The sequence below is a fragment of the Mobula hypostoma genome, chromosome 3, assembly GCF_963921235.1.
Source record: "Mobula hypostoma chromosome 3, sMobHyp1.1, whole genome shotgun sequence".
NCBI classification, from domain to species: domain Eukaryota; kingdom Metazoa; phylum Chordata; class Chondrichthyes; order Myliobatiformes; family Myliobatidae; genus Mobula; species Mobula hypostoma.
The window spans coordinates 81948931-81975709 of NC_086099.1; the positions used below are offsets into that span (position 1 = coordinate 81948931).

The 26779-nt window shown below is 40.3% G+C and overlaps 1 protein-coding gene across 3 annotated transcripts in view; it reads left to right on the top strand.

Moving 5' to 3' along the window:
- The window catches only part of dhx15 (DEAH (Asp-Glu-Ala-His) box helicase 15), a 127696-nt gene that overhangs the window by 87459 nt on the left and 13458 nt on the right, over positions 1-26779 (top strand). For 2 of the 3 annotated variants that reach the window (XM_063043359.1, XM_063043360.1), the window contains exons 7-12: positions 6699-6785; positions 9692-9841; positions 10762-10870; positions 15500-15691; positions 16960-17082; positions 24500-24690. In XM_063043359.1, coding sequence (XP_062899429.1) covers positions 6699-6785; positions 9692-9841; positions 10762-10870; positions 15500-15691; positions 16960-17082; positions 24500-24690 — 852 coding nt within the window. The other variant, XM_063043361.1, reaches the window with a different exon arrangement.

Genomic DNA, 26779 nt, shown 5'->3' on the forward strand with positions numbered 1-26779 from the left:
TTGAAAGTTTGTATTCCCAGAAAACTATATCCAAGTACATCCTTTCTCCAAATGTAATCAAGTTGGGAGTGGGGTGTGGTGGCGTTTTCCAGCTTCATTGAATATGTGAACTGTATTTTTCAGTGATTTGTCTTCATGATACTTTGCTCAAATCCTCATCTAGCATTGAAGTACTGACAGCTGCAGTAGAATGGGCTGCCTACTTTAAATTGTCGACTAAGATAGAAAACCAACTTCTGACATTCCATGATGCAAATTGTTTTTAACCTGATGCTGACCTTTCCTGTTCATTTTGATCAGTGAGTGCGGTTTTCATTTCAACTGTTTAATTGTTTAACACCAATTATGCTACCGTGTCACCTGATTATTCTGGTGATTGAATATTTGAATAAATTAGATTTTAAAATAGTACCAGTTTCTGGTTTTGATGTGCAGAAGTGTTGTCAAGCAGAATAAAATCCTGTGATTACATTTTTTAATCTAGCAGTTTTCTTCCTATCTGCAGCAGTTTCATTTACCAGCTTTGTATTGAAAGCCTAACATGTTTTTAAAAAAAAATGCAAACCAATTTAAAATAGAAATCAAGCAACACACATCAAAGTTGCTGGTGAACGCAGCAGGCCAGGCAGCATCTCTAGGAAGAGGTGCAGTCGACGGTTCAGGACGAGACTCTTCGTCAGGACTAACTGAAGGAAGAGTGAGTAAGAGACTTCTTTCAGTTAGTCCTGATGAAGGGTCTCATCCTGAAACGTCGACTGCACCTCTTCCTAGAGATGCTGCCTGGCCTGCTGCGTTCACCAGCAACTTTGATGTGTGTTGCTTGAATTTCCAGAATCTGCAGAATTCCTGTTGTTTGCGTTTTTAAAATAGAAATCAGTTTGCTTTGACTATGACCCATCATTGGAGCTCATTTGTTCTAATAACAGAGCAAAAAGTATTTTAATAATACAAATTTAGAAGGATAGTCCCAAGGGAGATGTACTGTATAGTGGTAGTGTGGCATGCCTGTTGATAAAGATAACTGTTATACTTGGAATCATCACAGACTATCTCTTTTCAATGAGGGTCCATAGGGTAAAAATTGCTGGAAGTTTTAATAAAAATAATGTAGTTTTACTATTGAAACACTATGGAAGAAGAAATGTTCTGTGTTGGCTGTCCTCTATTAGCTTGACAGAATTTCTATCAAGGGTGTGTATTGCCCAATAGAGATGCCACCAAATCCACAAGACCTGTCATAGTTCTATAGATAACAATGGGGTCATAAATTTGTTAAGTGTATAAAGAGATTGCATGGTTGATAAATGCTTTTCATGTAGGCTTGTGAAATTCAGGAGGAGCTGGGTATTGCAGTCCTGAGAAATAGCCACTATTTTTGCAATGGAACAAATTAGCGTTGAAGAGCTTGGCAATGATAATACCAGAAAGTAAATCTGGAGCAGCATCAGAAGCCTAAGATGGTTGGTTTTGCTCATCTCACCCATATGACTTCAGCCACTGTAAGTTTACCCCTGATCCCCAATGAGTTAATTTTATCTCCGCTCCTTTTGTTTTTTTTAATATTCGGGATTAAAGGCATCCGTTAGTTTCCCATGATGGGGGGGTCTAGTACGAGAGGGCATGACTTCAGGATTGAACGGCGCCCTTTCAGAACAGAAATGCGAAGAAATTTTTTTAGTCAGAGGGTGGTGAATCTATGGAATTTGTTGCCACGGGCAGCAGTGGAGGCCAAGTCATTGGGTGTATTTAAGGCAGAGATTGATAGGTATCTGAGTAGCCAGGGCATCAAAGGTTATGGTGAGAAGGTGGGGCAGTGGGACTAAATAGGATAAAATGGATCAGCTCATGATAAAATGGCGGAGCAGACTCGATGGGCCGAATAGCCTACTTCTGCTCCTTTGTCTTATGGTCTCAGTCTTGCGAGACCATGGATCTGCGCCTTGAAAGTCTTCACTCTCCAGGGCGCAGGCCTGGGCAAAGTTGTATGGAAGACCAGCAGTTGCCCATGCTACAAGTCTCCCCTCTCCACGACACCAATGTTGTCCAAGGGAAGGACATTAGGACCCATACAGCTTGGCACCAGTGTCGTCGCAGAGCAATGTGTGATTAAGTGCCTTGCTCAAGGACACAACACGTTCCCTCGGCTGGGGCTCGAACTCACGACATTCAGGTTGCTAGTCCAATGCCTTAACCACTTGGCCACATGCCCACATTCAGGATAGTCTCATTGTTATAACAATGTTTAAATCTTTCTGGTTGTACTGTTTTCCAGGTTAAAACAGATTGCTTCAGGTCAAATAAAAACTCAGTCAAATTTTCCTTTTCTGTTGGTAGATTCACTTGCCACTGCTTTTGCAATTTCAGATTTGGACCATAAAATGGGAAGTGACAAAATCGACATTGGTTTTTCAGAGTCCCTTTTTTAAAGAGATTGAGTCTGATGGAGTAATTGACAGCTGAGCATTTGATGCTGGACTCTCATTATAACCTCATTAGATGATCCCCAGCTACAGTTATGAATGCTGCAGACCACTAGAAGATAGTTCAATTTGTCATATGTACATTGAAGCATACAGTGAAATGCATCGTCAACAACCAACACAGCCAGCAGCTGTGCTGGTGACATGCTGCAAGTGTCTCCATGTTTCAGGTGCCAATATAGCATGCCCACATTCACTAACCCTGTGTATACATCCTTTTAGAATGCGGGTGAAAACCGGAGCACCTGGAGAAAGTCCACATGGTCATGGGGAGAACATGCAAACTCCTTACAGACAATGGCTGGAACTAAACTCCGATCTTAAAATTGCTAGTTCTGTAAATTGTTATGCTACTATGCCACCCTTGAGTTTGACATTTCAAGAGCTGCTGCTTCCTGAACCAGGAGTGTTTCTCTTAGTAACTGTAAGACAGGAGTTGCCTTGGACCAAATTTGAGCCACAGGCTCTAATTTCTAACCTCACATGTACATGTAGATGCTCAAGCATACTATCTGGGGCAGTGATCTTTTAGGACTTTTGTCATTTAAATTGTACTGATGGGATTAAGTAATGTCACTACCCTTTGGAGGCATCTGAGGTTGGTATAGTTGGTAAATAATGTGATTGGATTGCTTTTGAGATTTTAACTCTTAAAAAGGAGAAATATATTTAATTTGCCTTAAATAACAGCTGTGCTTGTTTAAACCTTGAGAGTGCAAGAAATGTGGTATGAGGCCATGGAAGATGAGAATGACCCCTGATATCTGAAAAATGTTTTCAGTCGTTTAAAGACTAAATAAAAATGTGATTAGTTTGCAAACGTGTATTTTAATTTTCACTTGATTTCATGGGGAGGTAGTTCAGCGTGGTTTTATGTTGAAATCTGATGATCTAGCACAACAGAGGAAGTAATTTGACTACCAAATATTGGATGGAAGGCACCTTTTTTAAAAAAAAAGACTTGTAACCCTCTCACGAGGATCGTATGCAAACTTGGCTCACTAGCTCAGCTAACAGCCACGTAACTCAGTGGTGAAAAGGCCATCTTTCATAAATAATATGTCTAGGGTCTGTATGATTTGGGGCTCAACCAAGCAGGAAGATCGTGATGTTCTGCTTAAAGAAACATCAATTTGAACGAATGCTGTGTAAATGCTACCCATAAAGAATTGTTGGTTGGCCAGAAATAACAGATCATGCACCACATAAAATTATAAAGGAAGTATATTTACAAATTTCAGCTTTATCAAACGGTTAATAAGGAAAAGACAATAAAAGGGCTTTTTACGGTTAAACCAGTCCAGTGTGCACAAGACCATTGGAGTTCATACTGGAGTCGTCTTTTACTTGTGCCTGGATCCACTGTCTGCATGAAGCACACACTGCATTCCGAACTTCCAACTCAAAACCCAACTTGAGCAAACTGGCTCTCTCTCAGGAATATTGGTCCTTCCTCCTTGGAGCCATTCATCTACACAAAGCACTTCATGCAATGGGGAATATCCTTCCACTGGCATTCTGCGGCGTCTTCCCTTCTGTCCCGCTCCACAGCTCCCTCCAAAACCCCCGAACCAGACTACTGGTCTTCAGAAAACTTCCCACAATCCTGATTGGCTGACTCACATTCCTAAGTTGGATAACATTTGTCCTTATCTTAGCCAAAGCCAAAACACACTTTCCAGCATGTCACACTGCTTTTACAGAAAACTACTAATATAAGCTACCTCACAGCAGAGCAGTAGAAATCTTAATCAGGGCATTACATACTTTTAAAGCATTAAAAGGTAGAGCAAAAACGTGCAATCATTTATGTAGCTAAAAATAGCATTTATGCACGAGTTGTACTAATACACCAGGCTAGATTGCCACTATGTAAAAGTAGTGGTATTATTTTCAACCAGTTCTAGAATGCTGTGCGATTGAACTGGTTTCGGACCATTTAACCATCAACCTGTGCATTAAGCCTTCCTTGCAATTTTAGTTTGTTACGTACTCTGTAACTGGGTTACCAAACCAGCAGAAATGGATCACTCAGTTGGAGGCTGGATTACTAGAACTAAGAAAGTTTTATTAAAGAAACGAGCAACACAGTAATCGAAAGGATAATAAATGCAACAGTTCAGTAATGATAAACACACATGTGCACAGAATTAAGATAACAGCATCAATCAAGCTCTATCGTTGTCTAGGGGTAAATGACCAAATTTCAAAGTGACACAAAAGTTCAGTTCGCAGTAATCGTTGCCATGGCGATGGACAATGTGGGGGGAGAGAGAACAAGAACGACTGATCATTCAGAAACAGCTTCCACTCACAGACCGGCGATATTGCTCACAAGCAGCTCCCGGGTGGGTCCTTTGTGATGTCACCTGCGGTCACCGACTGTGACCCCTCCTCCAGATGCGGTCGATCCTCTGCAGTGAACCCGGCACCCAAGCGAGGGTGGACACACACCGGGTTCCCGCTGATCGTACCTTTCCGCCCTGTGCGTTTAAGGTCCGGTACTTCCCACCGACTCGTGAGAGGCGCACCGCTTCCAGGGTCTCGTTACCTCGGGTGTCGTGTGTGTTGCCTTAGCGAACCTGTCCCTTTTTATCCCCCTGCTGGGGTATCGCCTGTCCATCACTTCAAACAGTTCAGGGTTCAAAGGGGGAGCCGCTCCAGACAGCTCTCTCTCCCGTCCCTTCATTACACATCTCCAGACGCTGCTCCATTGTTCCTCATCTCTCCTTCCCCTGAGGACAGGTGGCAGACCACTTGCTGATGCCACTGATGCTAACCCAGGCCAGCAAACATCTTAATTTTATGTGTATTCTCGTCACAAGTTGTAATCAGCGCACACATTGTGGCTTGCACACAAAGCTATTAGCCTGCATTTCTCAGCCATAGTTTCAATGTCCAGGTTTGAAAGCGTGAAGAATGTTGTGTGAGAATGTTGCAGCCATTTGTGAGAGAGGAATGCTCTTGGGTAAGGTTTATCATTGTTGTTATAAGTAAGTTTAACTAACTGTCAGAGGTGCAGAGGTTTGCATTTTTTTCAACATCTCATTTTAAAAAGGTTATTGCTGTAAGCTGTCAGTGGGGGCAAATGTAACTTGATGGTCATTTCAAGTGGTTCTCCATTTGAGAGCACAGCTGTCCGACTTATGACTCTTGCAAGCTTGGACGACATTGCACACACATCATTTGGAAGAACTGAAGGAAAACTGGAGATTACTTTGGCGTCATAGGAAGTCATTCCTGCCTGTGGCCATCAAACTTTACAACTCCTCCCTTGGAGGGTCAGACACCCTGAGTCAATAGGCTGGTCCTGGACTTATTTCATAATTTACTGGCATAATTTAAGTATTACTATTTAACTATTTATTATTATTTTCTACTACTATTCTATGACTATTTATTATTTCTATTAGTATTACTATTTACTAATAGTAATATTATTATTACTATTTCTATTACTATTTATTATTTATGGTGCAACTGTAACAAAAACCAATTTCCCCTGGGATCAATAAAGTATGACTATGTTATGATAAGTTTAAGAGTCACAGTTATATAGCATGGAAGCAAAACCCTTTAACCAAACATGTCCATATGAACCAAAATGCTACCTAAGCTGGTCCTATTTGACCCATGCCCCTCTGTTTTTCTTGTATTCCTGTACCTGTCCAAACAGCTGTTAAATGTAACTGTATCTCCCTCCACCACTGGTGCAGCTATAACATGATGCTCTAACTCTTTAATGCTGTATCTAATGAAGGCAAGCATGACATATGTCTCTTTCATCACCTTGTCTTTCTGTGCCAGCATTTTCAGGGGAGTTTCTCTGTTCCACATCACTCCCCTGGGCCCTTATAATGTTTGTTCCCTCTGATTTGTAAAATTTGTTGTAAATCAGTTATCTGCAAAATAGTTTTGTTTTGACCAGGTACAGACATGATATATTGTAGTTTTTGATCCTTTACAGGAAAGGGTAGTCTAAAGGATGGCATTCTATTGCAAACTTATACTGGCAGCTTTGGATGTGAAATGTTTAAAGCAGAATTGCTGTGATGCTCTCAGCCCAAAACATTGACTGTTACTCCCTGTTATTGATGCTGCCTGACCTGCTGAGCTCCTCCAGCATTTTGTGTTGCTGTGGATTTCCAACATCTGCAGAATCTTCTGTGTTGATGATTTGCTGTGATACTAACTGCATTTCCTTATTTTCTACATTAGGTCGTCGTGTCTACAAATATTGCTGAAACTTCGCTCACTATTGATGGTGTTGTGTTTGTGATTGATCCAGGCTTTGCCAAACAGAAGGCAAGTATTAAAATGTCCTTAAGGTATGGCAAAGATTTGCAGCTCCTTTCCTATCTGTGCCTCTTCTGGATTTTTACCTTGTTTTGTGGTGCTCAAGCTTCCCTCTTTGTTTACATGGTGTCTATCTTCATCGAACTAAATTCTCTAAGCTTTCCTCTCTGCCAACTAAACAGGCTTAGCTTGTGGGTTTTGTTTTCCCACCTTCCCCACATATGACTGAATGACGTCGTAAACACAAAATAATCTGCAGATGCTGGGGTCAAAGCAACACTCACAACACGCTGGAGGAACTCAGCAGGTCGGGCAGCATCCGTGGAAAAGATCAATCGACGTTTCGGGCCGGAACCCTTCGTCAGGACTGTAGGAGAAAGGGGCAGAGGCCTTATAAAGAAGGTCGGGGGAGGGTGGGAAGGAGAAGGCTGGTAGGTTCCAGGAGAAAAACCAGTAAGGGGAAAGATAAAGGGGTGGGGGAAGGGAGGCAGGGAGGTGATAGGCAGGAAAGGTGAAGAAAGAATAAGGGGAAAACACAATGGGTAGTAGAAGGAGGTGGAACCAAGAGGGAGGAGGTAGGCAGCTGGGGGAGGGGGCAGAATGACATAGGGATAGGGGAAGGGAGGGGGAGGGAATTACCGGAAGTTGGAGAATTCTATGTTCGTACCAAGGGGCTGGAGACTACTTAGACGGTCTATGTCAGAGTTGCTCCTCCAACCTGAGTTTAGCCTCATCATGGCAGTAGAGGAGGCCATGTATGGACATATCTGCCACCCACTTCAACTCTGCTTCCCACTCCCATTCAGATATGTCCATACATGGCCTCCTCTACTGCCATGATGAGGCTAAACTCAGGTTGGAGGAGCAACACCTCATATACCGTCTAGGTAGTCTCCAGCCCCTTGGTACGAACATAGAATTCTCCAACTTCCGGTAATTCCCTATGTCACTCTGCCCCTTCCCCCAGCTGCCTACCTCCTCCCTCTTGGTTCCGCCTCCTTCTACTACCCATTGTGTTTTCCCCTATTCTTTCTTCACCTTTCCTGCCTATCACCTCCCTGCCTCCCTTCCTCCACCCCTTTATCTTTCCCCTTACTGCTTTTTTCTCCTGGAACCTACCAGCCTTCTCCTTCCCACCCTCCCCCCACCTTCTTTATAAGGCCTCTGCCCCTTCCTCCTACAGTCCTGACGAAGGGTTCCGGCCCGAAACGTCGATCGATCTTTTCCACGGATGCTGCCTGACCTGCTTCCTCCAACGTGTTGTGAGTGTTGACTGAATGACCTTAATGGTATTGAGTCAAAACGGTAATATTAGAAAACTGTAACTGTCTTGGAATCACTCAGCAATTCCCCGGAAGTGGAAACAAAAGCAAATCTTGTGTTTCTGAATTTTGGCGTATGGGGCCAATTCCATGCCTGAATGGAAGCTCAGTTGATTCTTGTGTTACGGAGCACTGTACCTCCCCTCAAACTCCTTTGCTGTAAAGGCAACAACTCCAACTTGTCCTACCTAATTTTATAATTGAAATCCTTTTATTCTTCATCCGTAAAATGATTTTGCTATATTTCCTCTAAACTCTTAATCTTTTACATGATTATTTTTCTCTACTTGTGAATATCATTTACTGACCTTTGTGTTTGGCTTACTAGGTTTCTTTGGACTTCATTTGCTTCTGGCTTTCTCGCCATTTAGAAAATAATCAGCTTTATCACTTTAAGCTCCAAAATGGACAACTCACATACATGCATCAAAATTCTTTTTGTGAGCTTTTCCCATTCACCCAGTCTGTTGGCAGTGAAAATAGATCTACTTAATTACAATGCTGCACATTTTTGTCATCATCAGTTTCCAATCCAGTCATCCAAGTCTCTTTCAGCTGTGTTGAATAATTATGGTATCAGCGAGTACTCATGGGTGCCGCAAGCCATGTCCTTCCAATTTGAATACCTGCCCATATTCCATAACTTGTCAGCCAGTTTCCTAGCTAAGTTGGTATAGGCATTTTAATTCAGTGTATTTTTTGTTTGAACTAACCTTTTTTGTGGTGTCTTTGTGTTATCCCCATTGGACATAAATAACCATTGACATTCCAGTGTCCACAGTATTAATCACCAGATAATTCACTGAGGTTTGTTGGATGTGATTTCTATTTGCAAGTCTGAGCTAGCACAGTCTGATCAGCTGAAACTTTTCAAGTGGTTGAGCGAGCCTGTCTTTAATTGCTGTAATAAATTCCCCACAGAAAATATTGGAAAAACTGGTTGTTAATACTTCGATTTCCACACCCTTGCCTGTCACTGTTTTTAAATGTCAAGTGATAAATACAATTTTTCAAGCAAAAGGAAAATTTCTTGAATTGTGAACATTTGTGGAGATTAGGGTTAAACTTGTCTACAGTGATATAAAGTTTCACTGACTTTATATCCTGGGATGGAAACCTTCTGTTGCAGAGAATTTATCATTCAATAATGTCTTTGTTTTCCATCACTATTCTTTTGCTTACCATAACCCTGGCAAGATCTGTTCCTGATTCAGTACTACATTTCTTCAGGATGTCAGTCACACTATCTGATTCTGTTGTAAATATCTGTGAAATGTAGTTGTCTACTTAACACAATGACATTGTAATGTTTGTAGGGCTTGCACATTGCTTCAGAAACCACTTGCTTTTTCCTTATTTTGACTTTTAACATTTTTCACATTCCTTTTTCACTATTTTATTGTTAATACATTTTTACCCTCTTATTAGCATCTCCCAGTCACTAATAACTTTGTAGAATTTACCCCTCATTTGTGGTTCCATGAAAAGTGAAAACTATTTAATCATTCTTTGAACTCCTGATTTGCCAAACAAGAAACCCATTTTGATGTTGGAGTCAGTGGCTGGTATTACAAGTATTTTCTTAATTTACAGGTGTATAATCCAAGGATCAGAGTTGAATCATTATTGGTGACTGCCATCAGCAAAGCATCAGCACAGCAAAGAGCTGGCCGTGCTGGTCGTACTCGACCAGGGAAGTGCTTTAGACTTTACACTGAAAAAGCCTATAAAACTGAAATGCAGGTAAGCTTTCTATCATAGCTCTTGTTCTTCTGTCTTTGGAGAATTCTGGTGCAGGTTGCCAGAACTGTCCAGCTATTCTCCTGATAGCCTATTAGATGAATTTGTTTCCTGATTTGAATGGATTTTGAAGAACCAAGCCTTTAGAACCAGAAACTTATCTGGAATGAACAGGTACCTGTTACTTCGTGGCTACACTGAGGTCAGATTTGCAGGTAATTTTTTTGGGGATGCTCAGATGTTCTTGATTTTATTGATATGTTCTTCTCATGATGTTGGGACATGCTTTTTTCTTGCCTGAATGTTGGGGGGCAGCAAGATTAAGTTGGGCTAATGCAAACTCAGTCATATTTCAGTATTTGCTGTTTACAAAGTGGTGAAACACTTACAAGTTCTTTGAATTCTTGACTTTTTGAAAAATCATCCAAGTATTCCACTGATCTAGTAACTGAGTCTCTTTCATTTAACCTTTTTTTTTGTAGTTGATTGCTTCCTCTGATTTGCAATTGGTTATATTCAGTGTATAAGATGAGCAAGGGAAATTTCAGGCAAGGATCTATATATATATATATAAAAAAATACTATGATGTCATTGTTGAAGGACCTTGTCCTTCATAGTGCTTCTAAGATGACCTTGTTTCACGCTTGTGAAGGCAGCCCTCCCAGACAGGTAATCTTCATTAATAACATTTTGATGGTTGCTATTTTCTAGGCCTGATTCTGGTGTTCAGTGCATTTGTAATGCGAAAGCTTTTAGATGGTCTGTGTAATATAATGTATTCTGGTTGTTTTCCTAAATGCTTAGCTGTTAGTAGGAAGCAGGAAGCATTTAGTATAGTTTTATTTTACACTATTTATGACCTTTGTGAATGCTTTTATTTGAGATGTCTTGCTTTTTATTTTCGGGGGAAAAAAATTACCAGGACAACACATACCCTGAAATTTTGAGGTCCAATCTGGGTTCTGTAGTTCTTCAACTGAAGAAACTTGGCATTGATGACTTGGTACATTTTGACTTCATGGATCCACCTGGTAAGTGTCTCTCCTTGGGCTGTTTCTGATGGAAACTTCTAGAACAGCATTATCCACCATAAATCAAGTCGTTGTTCGGAATCATGTTTCAAATTTCAGAATTTATTTGTGCTTGGCCAACCCAAAACATTTATTACATTATTTATAATGTTATAAATAATACATTGGATCTGTTGGAAGACAAAAGAATAACCTTGAGTTTGTAGGGATAGAAAAATAATTAATCCTTACTAGTGAATGTGCCCCAATAACTCTTCTGTTTACCATGAAGAAAACTGAATGTACTTTCTGTGGTAATGTCTCTGTCCAAGTAATGCTCTTACAAAACTCCCTTTAGAAGCAGATCTTGGGCTGCATATTGGAGCAGGTGGGACCTGTACAAAAGGGATAGGTTGCATTTGAGTCCGAGGGGGCCAGTATTCTTGCAGGCAGATTCACTAAAGCTGTTGGGAGTGGTTTAAACTAATATCAGAGGGGGATGGGAACCAGTATGATAGAGCCGAGGATGAGCCAGCAAGTTTACAAGTAGGTGATGGGTGTAACATGAATGTAAGGAAGGTCAAGCCAGTGATTGGGTACAAATGCAGACAGAGCAAAGAGTTAAATTGTACCACAGAGGCAAAATTCAAAAGGGTAAAGAATGCAGGAACGAAGATGCTGTATTTAAATGCACCTAGCATTTGGAATAAGGTGGCAGAACTTGTAGTGCAATCAAAAATTTGGTTGCTTCGATGTTGTGGGCATCACTGAGTCGTGGCTGAAAGCACGCCATAGTTGAACTTAACATCAAAGAATATACTTTGTATCGAAAGGACATGCAGAAAGGCATAGGCGGTGGTGTGGCTCTGTTGGTAAGAGATGGAATGACATCTTTAGAAAGGTGACATAGGGCAGAGAATGTTGAATTGTCATTGGTGGAGTTAAGAGACTGCAAGGGTTTTAAAAGAAACACATTATGGGAATCATATATAGCCCTCCATATAGTAGCCAAGATGTGGTGGTGACTGGAAAGCTGAAAGCTGGAAAAGGCATGTAATAAATTGTAATGAGCGACTTTGATATGCAAGGGGATTGGAAAAATCAGGTTGGTGTCAGATCATGAGAGAGGGAATTTGTTTAACGCCAACAAGATGGCTCTTTAGAGCAGCTTGTGCTTGAGCCTACTTGGGGAAGGGCTATCATAGATTGGGTGTTGTGTAATAACCCAGATATTACTAGGGAACCCTTAGAAGGTAGTGATCATAGTATGATTGAATCTATACTGCAAATTGAGAGGGAGAAACAAAAATCACATGTATCAGTATCACATTGAAATAAAGGGGATTATAAGGAATGAGAGAGGAGCTGGCCCAGGTAGAATGGAGGAGGATACTGGCGGGGATGATGGCAGAGCAGAGATGAGTGACGTTTTTGGGAATAGTTCGCAAGGCACAGGATAGATATGTCCCACTGAAGAAGTTGTTCTCAAATGGCAGGGGTAGGCAACCATGGCAGACAACGGAAGTTAAGGACTGCATAAAAGCCAAGGAAGGGGCATATAAGATAACAAATGTGAGTGGGAAGTTGGATGATTGGGATGCTTTTAAAATCAAACAAAAGGCAACTAAAGCTGTAAGAAGGGAAAAGATGAAATATGAGGGCAAACTAGCCAATATGAAGCAGGATACCAAAAGTTTTTTCAGTTGTATAAAAAGTAAAAGGGAGGTGAGAGTTGTTATTGGACCACAGGAAAATGATGCTGGTGTGGTAGTATTGGGGGACAAAGAATTGGTTGATGAGCTTAATGGGTACTTTGCATATGTCTTCACTGTGGAAGACACTAGCAGTGTGCCAGAGGTCCATGAGTGTCGGGGGGGTGGGGGGGCAGGAGTGAGTGCCACTGCTATTACAAAGGAAAAAGTGCTAGGTAAACTGAAAGGCCTTAAGGTGGATAAGTCACCTGGACCGGATGGACTACATCCCAGAGTCCTGAGAGAGGTTGCTGAAGAGATAACAATGCATTGATCATGATCTTTCAAGGATCACTCGATTCTGGCGTGATCCCAGAGGACTGGAATATTGCAAATATCACTCCACTCCTTAAGAAGGGAGGAAGGCAAAAGAAAAGAAATTATAAGGCCAGTTAGCCTAACCTCAGTGGTTGGGAAAGTGTTGGGGTCTATTATTCACGTTGAGGTTTCAAGGTACCTGGAGACTGATGATAACTTAAGACCAAGTCAGTCTGTAAAGGGAAATCTTACCTGACAAATCTGTTACTTTGAGGAAGCAGTAAGCAGTGTGGATAAAGGAGAGGCAGTGGATGTCATTTATTTGAATTTTTAGAAGCTGTTTGATAAGGTGCCACACATGAGGCTGCTTAACAAGATAAAATTCCTATGGTGTTACAGGAACGATACTGCCATGGATAGCAGAATCACTGACAGGCAGGAGGCAGTGAGTGGGAATAAAAGGGGCCTTTTCTGGTTGGCTGCCAGTGACTAGTGGTGTTCCTCAGGGGTCAGTATTGGGTCTGTTGCTTTTAACATTGTTTGTTAATAATTTAGATAGTAGAATTGATGGCTTTGTGGTAAAGTTTGCGGATTATACAAAGATAGGTGGGGGGGTAGGTAGTGCTGAGGAAGCAATACAATTGCATCAGGACAGACAAATTGGAAGAATGGGCAAAAATGTGGCAGGTTGAATAAAGTGTTGGGAAATGTATGATAATCCATTTTGGTAAAATGAAAAATAGTGCAGACTATTAACTAAATGGGGAAAAGGTTCAAACAGCAGAGCTGCTGAGAGACTTGGGAGTCCTTGTGCAAGACTCCCAAAAGTTTAATTTACCGGTTAAGTCTGTGGTAAAGAAGGCAAATGCAATGTTGGCATTGATTTCAAGGAAAATAGAATATAAAAGCAAGGAGATAATGCTGAGATAATAATAAGACACCAGTCAGGCTGCACTTGGAGTATTGTCAACAGTTTTGGGCCCCATATCTCAAAGGATGTGCTGTCATTAGAGAGAGTCCAGATGAGGTTCATGAGGATGATTCCAGGAATGAAGGTGTTAACATATAAGGAGCATTTGGGAGCTTTGGGCCTGTACTCACTGGAATTTAGAAGAATGCAGGGGGATCTCATTGAAACCTAACCAAATGTTGAAAGGACTAGATAGGGTGGATGTGGAGAGGATATTTCTCATGGTGAAGGTATCCAGAACTAGAGGGTACAGCCTCAAAATTGAGTGTTGACTATTTAGAACAGAGGTAAGGGGGGATTTTTTTTTTATAGCTAGAGAGTAGTAAATTTGTGGACTGCTCTGCATAGACTGCACTGGAGGCCAAGTCCGTGCATATATTTAAAATGGAAGTTGATCATTTCCTGATCAGTCAGGATATCAAAGGATATGGCGAGAAGCCAGGTGTGTGGGGTTGACTGGAATCCGGGATCAGCCATGATGGAATGGCAGAGCAGACTCAAAGGGCTGAGAGCCTAATTCTGCTATGATTTATGATCTTATGGTCTTGTACCTCATGAGTTTCTTTCACATCCATGTGTGGAATCATTTGTGCGGAATCATTTGTGCTCTTGCTTTAGCCTCTTGTGAAAGGCAACATCTTGACAGATGCACTGCACTGGAGTTTCAGGCTGATTAGTGTGTTTGAAGTCTTGAAGAGGAGCACAAGCCTTTTGGTTCCTCTGGAACATCCGTTGTACCATGCTGGCATTTCATGTCAACAAGATGGGTTGAGCAAACTGGGGCTTTTGAAGTGAAGGAGGACGAGGTATGTCTTTATAGAGGTGTAGGAGATGGTAAAAGACATTTATCAAGTGGATAGCTGTGGACTTTTTTCCAGGACGGAAATGGCTAAATATCAAGGTTCATAATTTTAAGGTGATTGGAGGAAAATGTACGAGGAAGTCAAGAGGTCAGTTTTATACACAGAGTGGTGAGTCCGTGGAATGTTCTGCTAGGGCTGGTGGTAGAGGCAGATACATTAAGGGTGTTTAATAAACTTAGATTAGGCACATGGATGATAGAAAAATGGAGGCACAATATTATGGGCAAAAGGGCCTGTAATATGCTCTGTGTTGTAAGATGAACTGCAGGAGGGTTGTACATTGATATAGGAATGCTGATATTGGAAACTCTGTGATTGGGGCTTTTTGGGTTGACCAAATTTAAGTTCAGCTTCTTTAGTCATTGAAATCTTGCGTAAACGGTAAATAAAATAAAATCTAGCCAGATGTTTGTAATATAAATGTGAATCCATTCCCTGCCCAAGAAAATGTCTTTGGGGTGTATTTTGCACCCTTCTTTTCCTCTCTGCACTGATTATTCCTGGCTTTGTGTTCTTCCAGTCTCCCATGCTAGTTGATCTTTGAGTTAATTATTCATTCTTAAGGTTAGAGCCACATGAAATGTTAGCTGCAGTCAGTTGAGCTGTATAGTTTCAATCATCATCAATGATTTGGAGTACAGATCAGCGCACAGATGTCATTTGCTCAAAAAGTTTTTTGGAGTGAACTATGACTACTTTGAGCTTCATGTTGAAAGACTTGGACAGAATGAGGGTGACAAGTATGCACTTAAGTGATTTTGTCATCAGAGGTTTTGTTCATGACTCGTTGTTACAAATTACTTTTCAGCACCTGAGACACTGATGAGGGCCTTGGAGCTTTTGAATTATCTGGCTGCACTGAATGACGATGGTGATCTCACTGAACTTGGGTCCATGATGGCAGAATTCCCATTAGATCCACAGTTGGCCAAGATGGTTATTGCCAGCTGTGAACACAACTGTTCAAATGAGATTCTCTCCATCACTGCAATGTTGTCAGGTAATAGCGGGGATGAAATTGTCAAGACATGCCTTGCAGTTAAATTAAACAAATTATTAGGGAGAATTTCTCATGGAGTTGATCTTTTGCAAGATTATGTTTGGGATGCCTGTTTAAAAACAGAATGATAATTGTGCATTTGAATGTTTGTGCTAAGTACTGATGAAATTTTGATAGGTACTTTGAGAATTTATAAGCACAGCATATTAATCATGATTACAGTTTTCAGATTTGGTGCTTAGCTTTAGGTATTTTTTGTTTTTTTTTAATGTTTTACCCTGGCTGAAAATCAGTTCTATTTAAGCAGATGACTAGGAGAAGCCTATAAGAGCTTAATATAGGAGAGGTATTGATGAATATTGAGACTGCTCAGCCTAGTTCATGTTTCATGAGCAAAACAAAAACTGTCTTAGAATTTTAATAATACAGAAATTCTACACTTAATCTTCCCCTATGATTTAGGCAGACCACATACTTTAAGATATAATTGAGATATGGCTATCAAAAGCTTCCGTTAAAGCATTAGATTGAAAATATCTGTTGAATTAAACATCAAGAATAACATGATTTGTGGTCATTTTAGGGAATCCCTTTGGATGTGGACAACACTACATTGTTCATTTTGACTTGAACATTGGTCACTTATTTCACAGTTCTGGTTTTGTATTCCATTAATACTGATTCTATGCTGTTCAAGGCTTGTACAAAACCAATAATAGCCTGATTACATTTTGTAAGTAATATTTAGCAAGGCAACAGACTTGAACTCTGTCAGTAGGGTACTATAGATTAAATCAGATTCAGAGCAGCTGGGCAGGGCAGAATTTCACCCTTGCTTCCTTTGTTCTTGGTTTTTAACTTGTAGGCAAGGATGAGATTCAAGTCATCTGTTAACAGCATCACACACTTCAAATACTAAATGTTTGACAGCTACTTATCACTTTTTTGGCAGGTTAGGAAAATGCTTACGAAGGCATTCATTTAATACATTATTATAGTTCTGTATTTCCCTGTGCACCGCCTTTTTTCACTAAAAATTGGTAATTGTGTAGCTTCTGAAACACTCTTGTCTTGCAGATGTGAGTAGGTGTTGATGTTTGGTACCAAGCCAAGGTAGTAGACAATCCAAGATGCAGTTGGTGACCATATCCCATCATGCCCTGCCCAATGCTCTCTGAACTGACCTAGCTAGGCCTTGTTCCTGTGTCTGTGAATGAGTGACTCATCCATATGGGCGTCTGTGTTGGGCCCATACCAACATTGTTTAGTCCCACAGTGTTTTGTTCGCCCAACGGAAGCTAAGAAAGCAGCTGACGAAGCCAAGATGCGGTTCGCACATATAGATGGAGATCACCTGACCCTGCTCAACGTTTACCATGCATTCAAGCAGAGTGAGTAAACTATACTTCTATTTTTCAATTCCATAGTTAAGTATTTGCTAAACAGCCATTTTAATGAATTTTCAAAGCTCTTCGCACCTCAGACTGGTTAACTAATAGGTTATTAAGCAGTTACATTCTCTGCACAGATCATATGAGGGCATTTTGCGTTCTTAAGATTATATTCAATGAAACTACAAGTAGCGGAATAGTTATCCTTCTTGTGTTCCAGTTTCTAACAGGAGTAGTTTTAAATAATAACCAGGGCATTAATGCGCAGAAAGTGATTTTTTTTTAAAGCTTGGTATGTGGTACTGGTCCATACAAATCATGGGTTTGTAGCTTAATTTTAGTACATTCATTTAGATAGATGGAAAATTGAGCATTAGCACTTGTGATTTTCTCCAGGAAACACCCTTTCTCCAATTACCATGTCTATTTCAAATTGTATTCCATCTGTTCTCTGCTCTGTTTGTAGAACATCTTTACCTTCCAACCAATTTACTGGTACAGGGTCACATAAACATAGATGGTGAAATAAAGAAACAGGTAATGGAAGAGTTGGCCACAGGATTGCGACAAATGACAGCAAAAGTAGCAAAGAAATGGCAAAACAAAAAGTCCCATATGTATTGCAGGGATGGTGGCAAGATCAATCTATAGGCTGTGGCTAATATTGTTTTCTGGTGTTGCTGTCAAAGACTTACGTTTAGATGATGGGTAAATCCTTGGTCAATTAATTAGGGTAGGGTAAATCTCACAAATCTAATTAATTCAAGCTTGCAGCTTTATCGAGTTTATGACATCAACACAAATATCCACGCAAGTTTTGTTGACCCAGGATGAACTACTACTTCCTCTTATCACAGTTAGACTGTATCATCTCAAATGTGACCTCCACTGCTCTTCTACCAGTCTGATCTTTCCCAGTCCACTTCTGCCAATTATATCCTCGTTTTGTTCATTTTCTTCATTTAACATAAAAATGTATGTTTCAGACCCAGGGTGTTCATCCTCAAACTGAATTTTAAATTCTACCAGTTTATTCCTATTCTTTTCACAAGACAGGATTAATTGATATCATCAATTAATCTTGTCTCATTTAATTATACCCAATGTAAAATAACTTGCTCTGTAATGCATGCTGTAAACTTGTACTGACCTGATAAATCTCAATATCCTCCTTCCAAGTCTCTACTAGCCTTGCAATAGTGTTCAGAATTAAACTCTATTCTCCAGCTGTGGTCTTCTGGATAAACAGGGCAGCGGTCATTACTCTTATGTTTAGTAATACCCTGGTAATCCATTGTACAACTGTTTGTGAATCTCCATTCTTTTAGCAGCTGGCCCACCAGGTGATACGTGCCACACTCGGTTCACCAGTGTCTGCACTGCTTCAATCTCGCTGAATTTATGGGATAACTTATAGTTAGATATACTTTAATAATCCCAAGGGAAATTTGGTTTCGTTACAGCCACACCAACCAAGAATAGAGCGTAGGTATAGCAATACAAAAAACCCCCAACAATCAAACAACAAAATGCAAACTATGCCAGATGGAAAATAAGTCCAGGACCAGTCTATTTGGCTCAGGGTGTCTGACCCTCCACAGGAAGAGCTGCACGTTCGATGACCACAGGCAGGAACGACCTCCCGTGCCACCAAGTGTTGTATCACGGTGGAATGTGGCCAAAGTCCAACAGTAAAAAGTTCAATATCCAGTCCGCAAACATGTTCCTCGATCGTAATATGCCCCAGGTTGCACCATCCGTTGTTAGCCAGAACAGTAAGCACCCAACTCCTTTACGCTTACTGCTCTCAATGCACTTCTGGTCAGGTGGAAAGGGATTACCCACCGAACTCCTCTTCTCCAGAAGTCTCTGTTGTCTCGAATCAGTCCTCTTTCCTCGGCTTTGTGATCCCCTTCTGCATCCTCTGTGTGTTTTCCTCCGGATTTCAGCAGGGGTGTCTGCTGCTCTGCTCGCTAAACCGGCCGGCATTTGCTGGTCCGTGGAATACACAATGCGACCTTGCTTCTGTCCTGCGTGTCGGGTTGTAACCATTTCCAGCGCTAAAGAAAACCCAAATAAAACTCTCTACCAGCATGTTAGAGAGGGTGCAGCTTCGACATGTTACCGTGAGAAAAAAGATACAAAAAATAACGTAAATTAAAAAGTAAGAAGAAGAAAGTAAGAATAGATTGGAACGACTGTACCAGGCTGCATGCATGACCAATGCGCATAATAGTGTTGTGTAGCCTCTTAAACTGTATAAGCTTATAACATCTATAAAAGTATAGTGATTGGAATAGCATTTAGTCATTGATGAGTTCAGCAGTGTCAAAGCCCCGAGCATGCTGGATTGTCATCATTTTTGTGTGCATGTAGTCTGGAGCACCTCTGTCTCTTTTTTTTTGTACTTAATCATCGTGATGTTATTTTAGGTCACATTAGACATTTTTGCATCTTGCTTATTTGCTTAACACTTTGTTCATCTGTTTAATGTATTAATATCTTTGTATTTCCATACTTTTCAACTACTCTGTTTACAATGCCATCTATCACTGTGTCATTGGTAAACTTGAATTTCTGACTTGCAATCCCATCGTCCAAATGATTAATAAGCATAGTGAGAAGTTGAAGTCCAAGACAGATGCCTGTAGGACGATGCTTAAATGTAAAGCTGTTCATTGTAAAGTAATCCTAAAATTCCCCAATTTGGTAAAATCTAATAGGTACAGTTATTTCTATTTCATAAGTGAAATTGTGGATGGCATTTTTACTTTGAGTTGATTTATTGCCTATCAATAATATGAATGCCATGTAACTTAGTACAATATTGCTTTAAAAAGGAATCTATTGCTTCAAAAGATGTTTGATCTTTCGAGCAGAGTCTTAAATTGCACCATTGATAATGTAGTACAGATTATTTCGAAAGCTTGAGTAATTTTATGTTATACTGTCCATGTAGGATGAGAGGCTGCCCTGGATCAATGAGTTTCCCAGAAGCTTTATGCTGGGCATGTCCCTGAAATGTTTAATAAAGGAGTAAAATACTGGAACTGCTGTCAGATACTCAATAGGTCATGTAGGATCAGCAGATTCAGAAACACACTTCAGATGAATGTCTTTCATTTAAAAAGGGGGTACAGAGTGATAATAGGGAGCAAAATAATGCATGTAGGATTAAATTATATTAATTGAAAGAAATAAAGCTTAAATTATATTAATTGAAAGAAATAAAGAAATAAATTTTAATGCACACCAGTTCTGACATGTTATCCAATACAGCCTAAGTTTGGCTCTAGATCCACAGCAGTAAAGTTGTTATTTAACTGCCTTCTGCAAAGGCCTAATCAGCCATACAGTTAGAATAAGGTCAGAAGTAATTGCTGCTGTCATCCGCTTTACCCCCCAATTTCATTCATCAATCAGAAAAAGCAGTTGTTTGCTACATAAACAACCTGCAAGCATTCATAGAGAGAATAATCACAGAAGCCCTTTGTTCCTTAGCATAAATGGTTTATTGTAAACTAAACTGCTGCTTTCTTCAAATATAGAAAGGAAATGTTGCTGTGTATTTTCATGTCTATCCACAGCCTCCTCTACTGTAAAGATGAAGCCACACTCAGGTTGGAGGAACAACACCTTATATTCCGTCTGGGTAGCCTCCAACCTGATGGCATGAACATTGACTTCTCTAATTTCCGCTAATGCCCGACCTCCCCCTCGTACCCCGTCCGTTATTTATTTTCATACACACACTCTTTCTCTCACTCTCCTTTTTCTCCCTCTGTCCCTCTGTCTACACCCCCTGCCCATACTCTGGTTCCCCCCCCCCCTTGTCTTTCTCCCCGGACCTCCTGTCCCATGATCCTCTCATATCCCCTTTGCCAATCACCTGTCCAGCTCTTGGCTCCATCCCTCCCCCTCCTGTCTTCTCCTATCATTTTGGATCTCCCCCTCCCCCTCTCACTTTCAAATCTCTTACTAACTCTTCCTTCAGTTAGTCCTGACGAAGGGTCTCGGCCTGAAACGTCGACTGTACCTCTTCCTAGAGATGCTGCCTGGCCTGCTGCGTTCACCAGCAACTTTGATGTGTGTTGCTTGAATTTCCAGCATCTGCAGAATTCCTGTTGTTTGTGTATTTTCATGCAGTTTTTCAGAAAAAAAAACTGGATGCACTTAAATTTTAGAAACCAAAGGCATTTGGCCTGTTGGGCATTTTATATTTTCAAGAATGCACGCGCTGTTTTACTGTTAGACAGTTGAATATTTTGCTTTATTTTAGTTTTTTCCATGATATTGTTTGATCATGAACAGATACTTCTGTTATCTGTTAGAGAGTAGGTGAAGCATAAATTATTTCTTGGTTGACATCTGTTCAGATATAAAATTTAAAAGCTTATCTAAAGTGGATCTAGACACAGATCTGTCCAGAACTTGAATACACATAATTTTTTCCAGTAGGTAGTCCATGATTCAGTACAACAAAAGACCAGGCCTTTCAGCCCACACAATGCCAAAGTAAACTAAATCTTCTCTGCCTGTGCATAATCCTCCTTTCTCCATTCCTGTATACTCAAATGTCTATTTTTAAAGCCTTTTATACAGCACTACCCCTGGCAGCCTGTTTCAGGCACCTACATCTGCTGAGTAGTTTAAAAAAAGAAGTGCTTACATGTATCTTCCTAAGCTCTCCCCTCACACCTGAAATGCATGTCTTTCAGTATTAGACATTTCTACCATGGGGAGGGGAAGAATGTGCTTGTCTACTGTATCTGTGCCTCTCATAATTTTATAAACTTCTTAATTAGGTCTCCTCTCAGAGTTCAGTGTTCCAAAGAAAACAACCCACATTTGTCCAATCACCTTCAAGCTTGTAACTTCCAATTCAGGCAGCATCCTTCTTTCTGTGCCTTTTCCTGTTACATATGCATGGACGAAGAACTACAACAGATTAGCATAATTAAACCTTTTTACTGAGTCAAGTTAGTAACGGAACATGTTGGGCAACTGGCAGCGTGGGAGCAACAAACCGTGCCCACTGAGATGAAAAACATGCACATTCAAAAGGCGAGTACAGCCTGCACGTAGGAGGGCTCATCTATTCACCCCACGATCAATCATCCGATTGCACACTCATCACATTGTAGTTGATCTGATATGGTATATCTTCAAAGCCTCCTTATCCTCATAATCAGAGAACCAAAACAGCACATAGTGGAGCCTAACCAATTTTATATATAGGTACAATATGTATTCCTTACTCTTATACTCAATTCCTTTTTTACCACTGTGTCTACTTGAGCTTGGACCCTAAGTTCCCTCTGTATGTCAGTGCTGATGAGGGTTCTGCCAGGTACTATATACTTTCCTCTTTCATTACACCTCTCAAAGTGCAATACCCCAGACTTGGCTGGATTAAACTCCACCTGCCATTTCTCAGCCCATACACATAACTGATCTGTATTCTGTTGCCTGGAACTCTACTAACCTTTATGCTGTCTTGATTCGACCATTGCCTGAAATATATCCATTAAAAAACAGGCTGATGGAAAATGCACAACATTGTTCTAAGTTGACCTTTTTATGACTTCCTGCATACTTGAAGATATTTGAAATCATCCATGGTTTAACTTATTTTATTTAGCATAATGCTGCATTCGCTTGTATTTCATGGTCCATTAGAATTTGAATTATTCAGGGATCACTTGTTCTTTTTAGTGCTAACTATTTGGAAATTATGCTGTCAGAGTTATGTTCTTCATTTAGACCTTTAGTATTTATGCTGTTTATGCCCCCAATGTATGTATGCAGGAATGGAATAAAACAATATGCTTTCCATTGAAGTGGCCATGAAATAGTGGAGGATGAAATTTGAACCCTGTCGGCAGCTTACAGCTTGTCTGTACTGGGGATGGACTGTAAAAGGATATGGCAGTAATTCCCTGTCCTTTTGAGCAAATTTTTAAGTGGATGGGATCTGTTGAGACCTTTTGGTTTCCTGATGTGAGTTACTGTGTCATACTTGCCCATACCAGTCAGGAATGTTTTGCTGTGTTATTGATCCTATTGGAGGGATATACCTCTTGACGGCTGCATCGTGCTCCGAATAGTTGTAGATTCCAGCTCCGTAGAACATTTGGGTACCTTTTAGGAAGACAAAAAGCAAGTTCAGAATAGACTCATAGCCTCTTGATACTCTTGTTTACACATGAGAAATGACTCATGTCATCTGATTTAGAATAGTATGGCTATATGAATTGTCATTTTTGAGAGAAGAGGAGCTGGCAGGGGGCAAATTATCGTCAGAATAGTTGGTAGATCAAAATTTGTTGTCTTTCCTTTTCTGCAGCATGTTGCTGTTCAACAATTTTCCCTGCCATCTTTGCTTCTTGGAAATTTCAGTTAATTTTCAGATACAAAGCTTTTCTGATTATGACCTTGCGCTTTGAATGGATTAGTTCCAGTAATGCATAATTCTACGTTCATTACGATCCCCCGTAGTGATGTTGCAGAGAATTGAGTGAAACATTAGTATCCAAGGAGAGCTGCCTCTGCTTCTGATGTAGGTGCATTTTTTTTCCTGACTAAACAGTGTATGGGAAAGATCCCAAGTACAAATTGAAGTCTGTAAGGAGCATATTGATATATGTGAGCATTATTCTTGATGTCATTGGAACATTTTAGTGAACTGAGTCCACTTACCAAATATTGATTTTCAATAATACAAAGTAAGATATCAAAATGACTATCCACTGCAAAGAGTCAAATAACTAGAATTGTGACTGAGTTTTTATAAACCAGGAGAAAAAACATGACGGCCATATTTAGACCAATGTTGTGGTCCGTATATTTTTATAAAATGTCGGTGAAGTCAGTGAAAGAAATACCTGTACGATATACTCACAACAATATTGGATTAATATGGCAGTCATGTTCTTTCTCCTGGTTTATAATCTGAAATGTTTCTGAAGAACAGGGAACCTGTTAAGTTTCACCATTTCTGATGGTCAAGAGTGTTGCTACCAGACTACATAAATTTGATTAGTATGTTTCTTATACACTAATAGTTGTGACTGTGTGTATGTGTGTCCAGTTTTGCCATTTAATGCCATGGCTTATATTTGCTCATATTGTTCTAACTGGATGGGTATTTTGTGTATGGTAAATGAGCCTTTCTGAAAACTGATCAGAAGAAGAGCCTGAAGGCAACGGGATCAGATACTCATGAATCGATTCCTTTCATTCCACTTGACTCTTTTTCACAACAACAAATCATTTTCAGAACTGAGATCTGGGTAGCACTGTTTCAAAGTTATGAATTTGCTGGGGAGATCTCAGTAGATCTGTTTTTATGCCTTAAAGAGGTCTGTTTGAAATAAAATCGCATTTTTATTAATCATACACTATTTTTTATTTTTAGATCATGAGTCGGTTCAGTGGTGCTATGACAACTTTATTAACTACAGATCCTTGATGTCTGCTGACAATGTACGTCAACAGCTGTCACGAATCATGGATAGATTCAACCTGCCTCGGAGGAGTACAGAATTCACGAGTCGGGATTATTATATAAACATTAGAAAAGCACTGGTTTCTGGCTACTTTATGCAGGTATGCTTAAATATATTGCTGATTGTGATGTTTGTGTGAAATAGACAAATTCTCTGTCATTCATTTTAAATCTGACTGTACATGTTAAAACATGTACCAGTTGTCTGTATTATGATTGTTCTCATTGCAGGTTCTTAGAAAGCACTTTTAAGAGGATACAAGTAAAGGAGTAAAGCAGAAAGATTAAAAAAAAGCAGGGATGAGACCTCAGAGGAACTGGAAGTGATATGTGACAAATCAGTCAGAGGTAGAATAAAGTTAAAATGATATGGATGAAATGGAATGTAAAGGAGAATGGTAGAACTGTTCAAGCAAATGCAGGAGAAGCAGGAGTGAGCCATCTGGCCCTTGCATCCTAGTTACTACTAGATGTTTGCTAAGGATTTGGCTGATCATTGTATGTGCCTTCTAAAATTCCATTATTCTTTTGGAGTCTAAAAACTCTGTAGGTCACTGCCTCATGTATTCAATAACAGTATCACAGGCTTGTGAGATTGAGATTTTGTGGGTGAAAGATTCCCATCTCTCAAGTGAAGCTGTTTCTTGAACCCGGTCCCAAATGCCCGAATCAAGTAGTAGTTGGGAGTTGGGGAGAGGGAACATTATGTTTGCCAACTGCCTAACTCTAAAGGCAGGAAATGTGGCATCATCATATCGTTGTTGGAGAAAATCAGTTATTAGTTGTGACTGCCTGCTTGTGCTTACTATGTTGGAAAGCTGAACTCAATTTTGGGGCTCCTTCATCTCTTTGAAACTCAAACTTCTGACAAAGCTCAACAAACTTGATACAGCGTGGTTTTCCCTGGCTTTAGGAGTATTGATCATCATTTCAGGTTCTCAATGTTTATTGCTTGCTTGTTTATTTTTTTGTATTTGTACAGTCTGTTGCCTCTTGCACATTGGTTGGTTGTCCATCCAGTTGGGTGCAGTCTTCCATTGATTCTGTTGTGTTTCTTGGAATTACTGGGCTGTATATGGTGACATATGGTGCCTATAAAAAGTGTTCATGTCCCTTGGAAGTTTTTGTTTTATTGTTTTGCAACATTGAGTCACAATGGATTTAATTTGGCTTTTTTAACACTGATCAACAGAAATGACTTCCATGTTAGAGTGAAAACACGTTTCTACAAATTGGTCTAAATTTATTACAATTTTGAAACATAAAATAATTGATTGCATAATTACTCACCCCCTTCAAGTCAGTAATTAGTAGATGCACCTTTGGCAGCAATTACAGCATTAAGTCTTTGTGGATAGGTCTCTATCAGCTTTGCACATCTGGACACTGCAATTTTCCCCCCATTCTGTACAAAACTGCTCAAGCACTGTCAGCTTGCATGGGGATCGTGAGCAAACAGCCCTTTTCAAGCCCAGCCTCATTCTCAATTGGATTGAGGTCTGGACTCTGACTTGGCCACTCCAGGACATTACCTTTGTTGTGCTTAAGCCATTCCTCTGTAGCTTTGGCTTTATGCTGCAGGTCATTGTCTTGCTGGAAAACAAATTTTCTCCCAAGTCACAGTTGTCTTGCAGACTGCATCATGTTTTCCTCCACGGTTTCCCTGTATTTTGCAACATTAATTTTACCCTCTACCTTCACGAGCCTTCCAGGGCCTGCTGTTGTGAAACATCGCCAACATGCAGCCACCAATATGCTTCACGGTAGAGATGGTGTGTATTTGATGATGTGATGTGCTGTGCTTGGCTTATGCAAAGCATAGCATTTGGTCTGATGGCCAAAAAGCTCAATTTTGGTTTTATTAGACCATAGAACCACCTTCCAGCTGACTTCAGAGTTCCCACATGCCTTCTGGCAAACTCCAGCCAAATTCGAAGTGAGATTTTTTTTCAACTGTTGCTTTCCTTTTTCCACTCTCCCATCTCAGCCACTGAAGCTTGCAACTCCTCCAGAGTTGTCGTAGGTCTCTTGGTGGCCTCCCTCACTAGTCCCCTTCTTGCACGGTCACTCGGTTTTTGAGGATGGCCTGCTCTCAGCAGATTTACACCTGTGCTATATTCTTTGCATGTCCTGACTGACTTCCCTGTACTCCGAGAAATATTCAGTGACTTGGAATTGTTCTTGTATCTG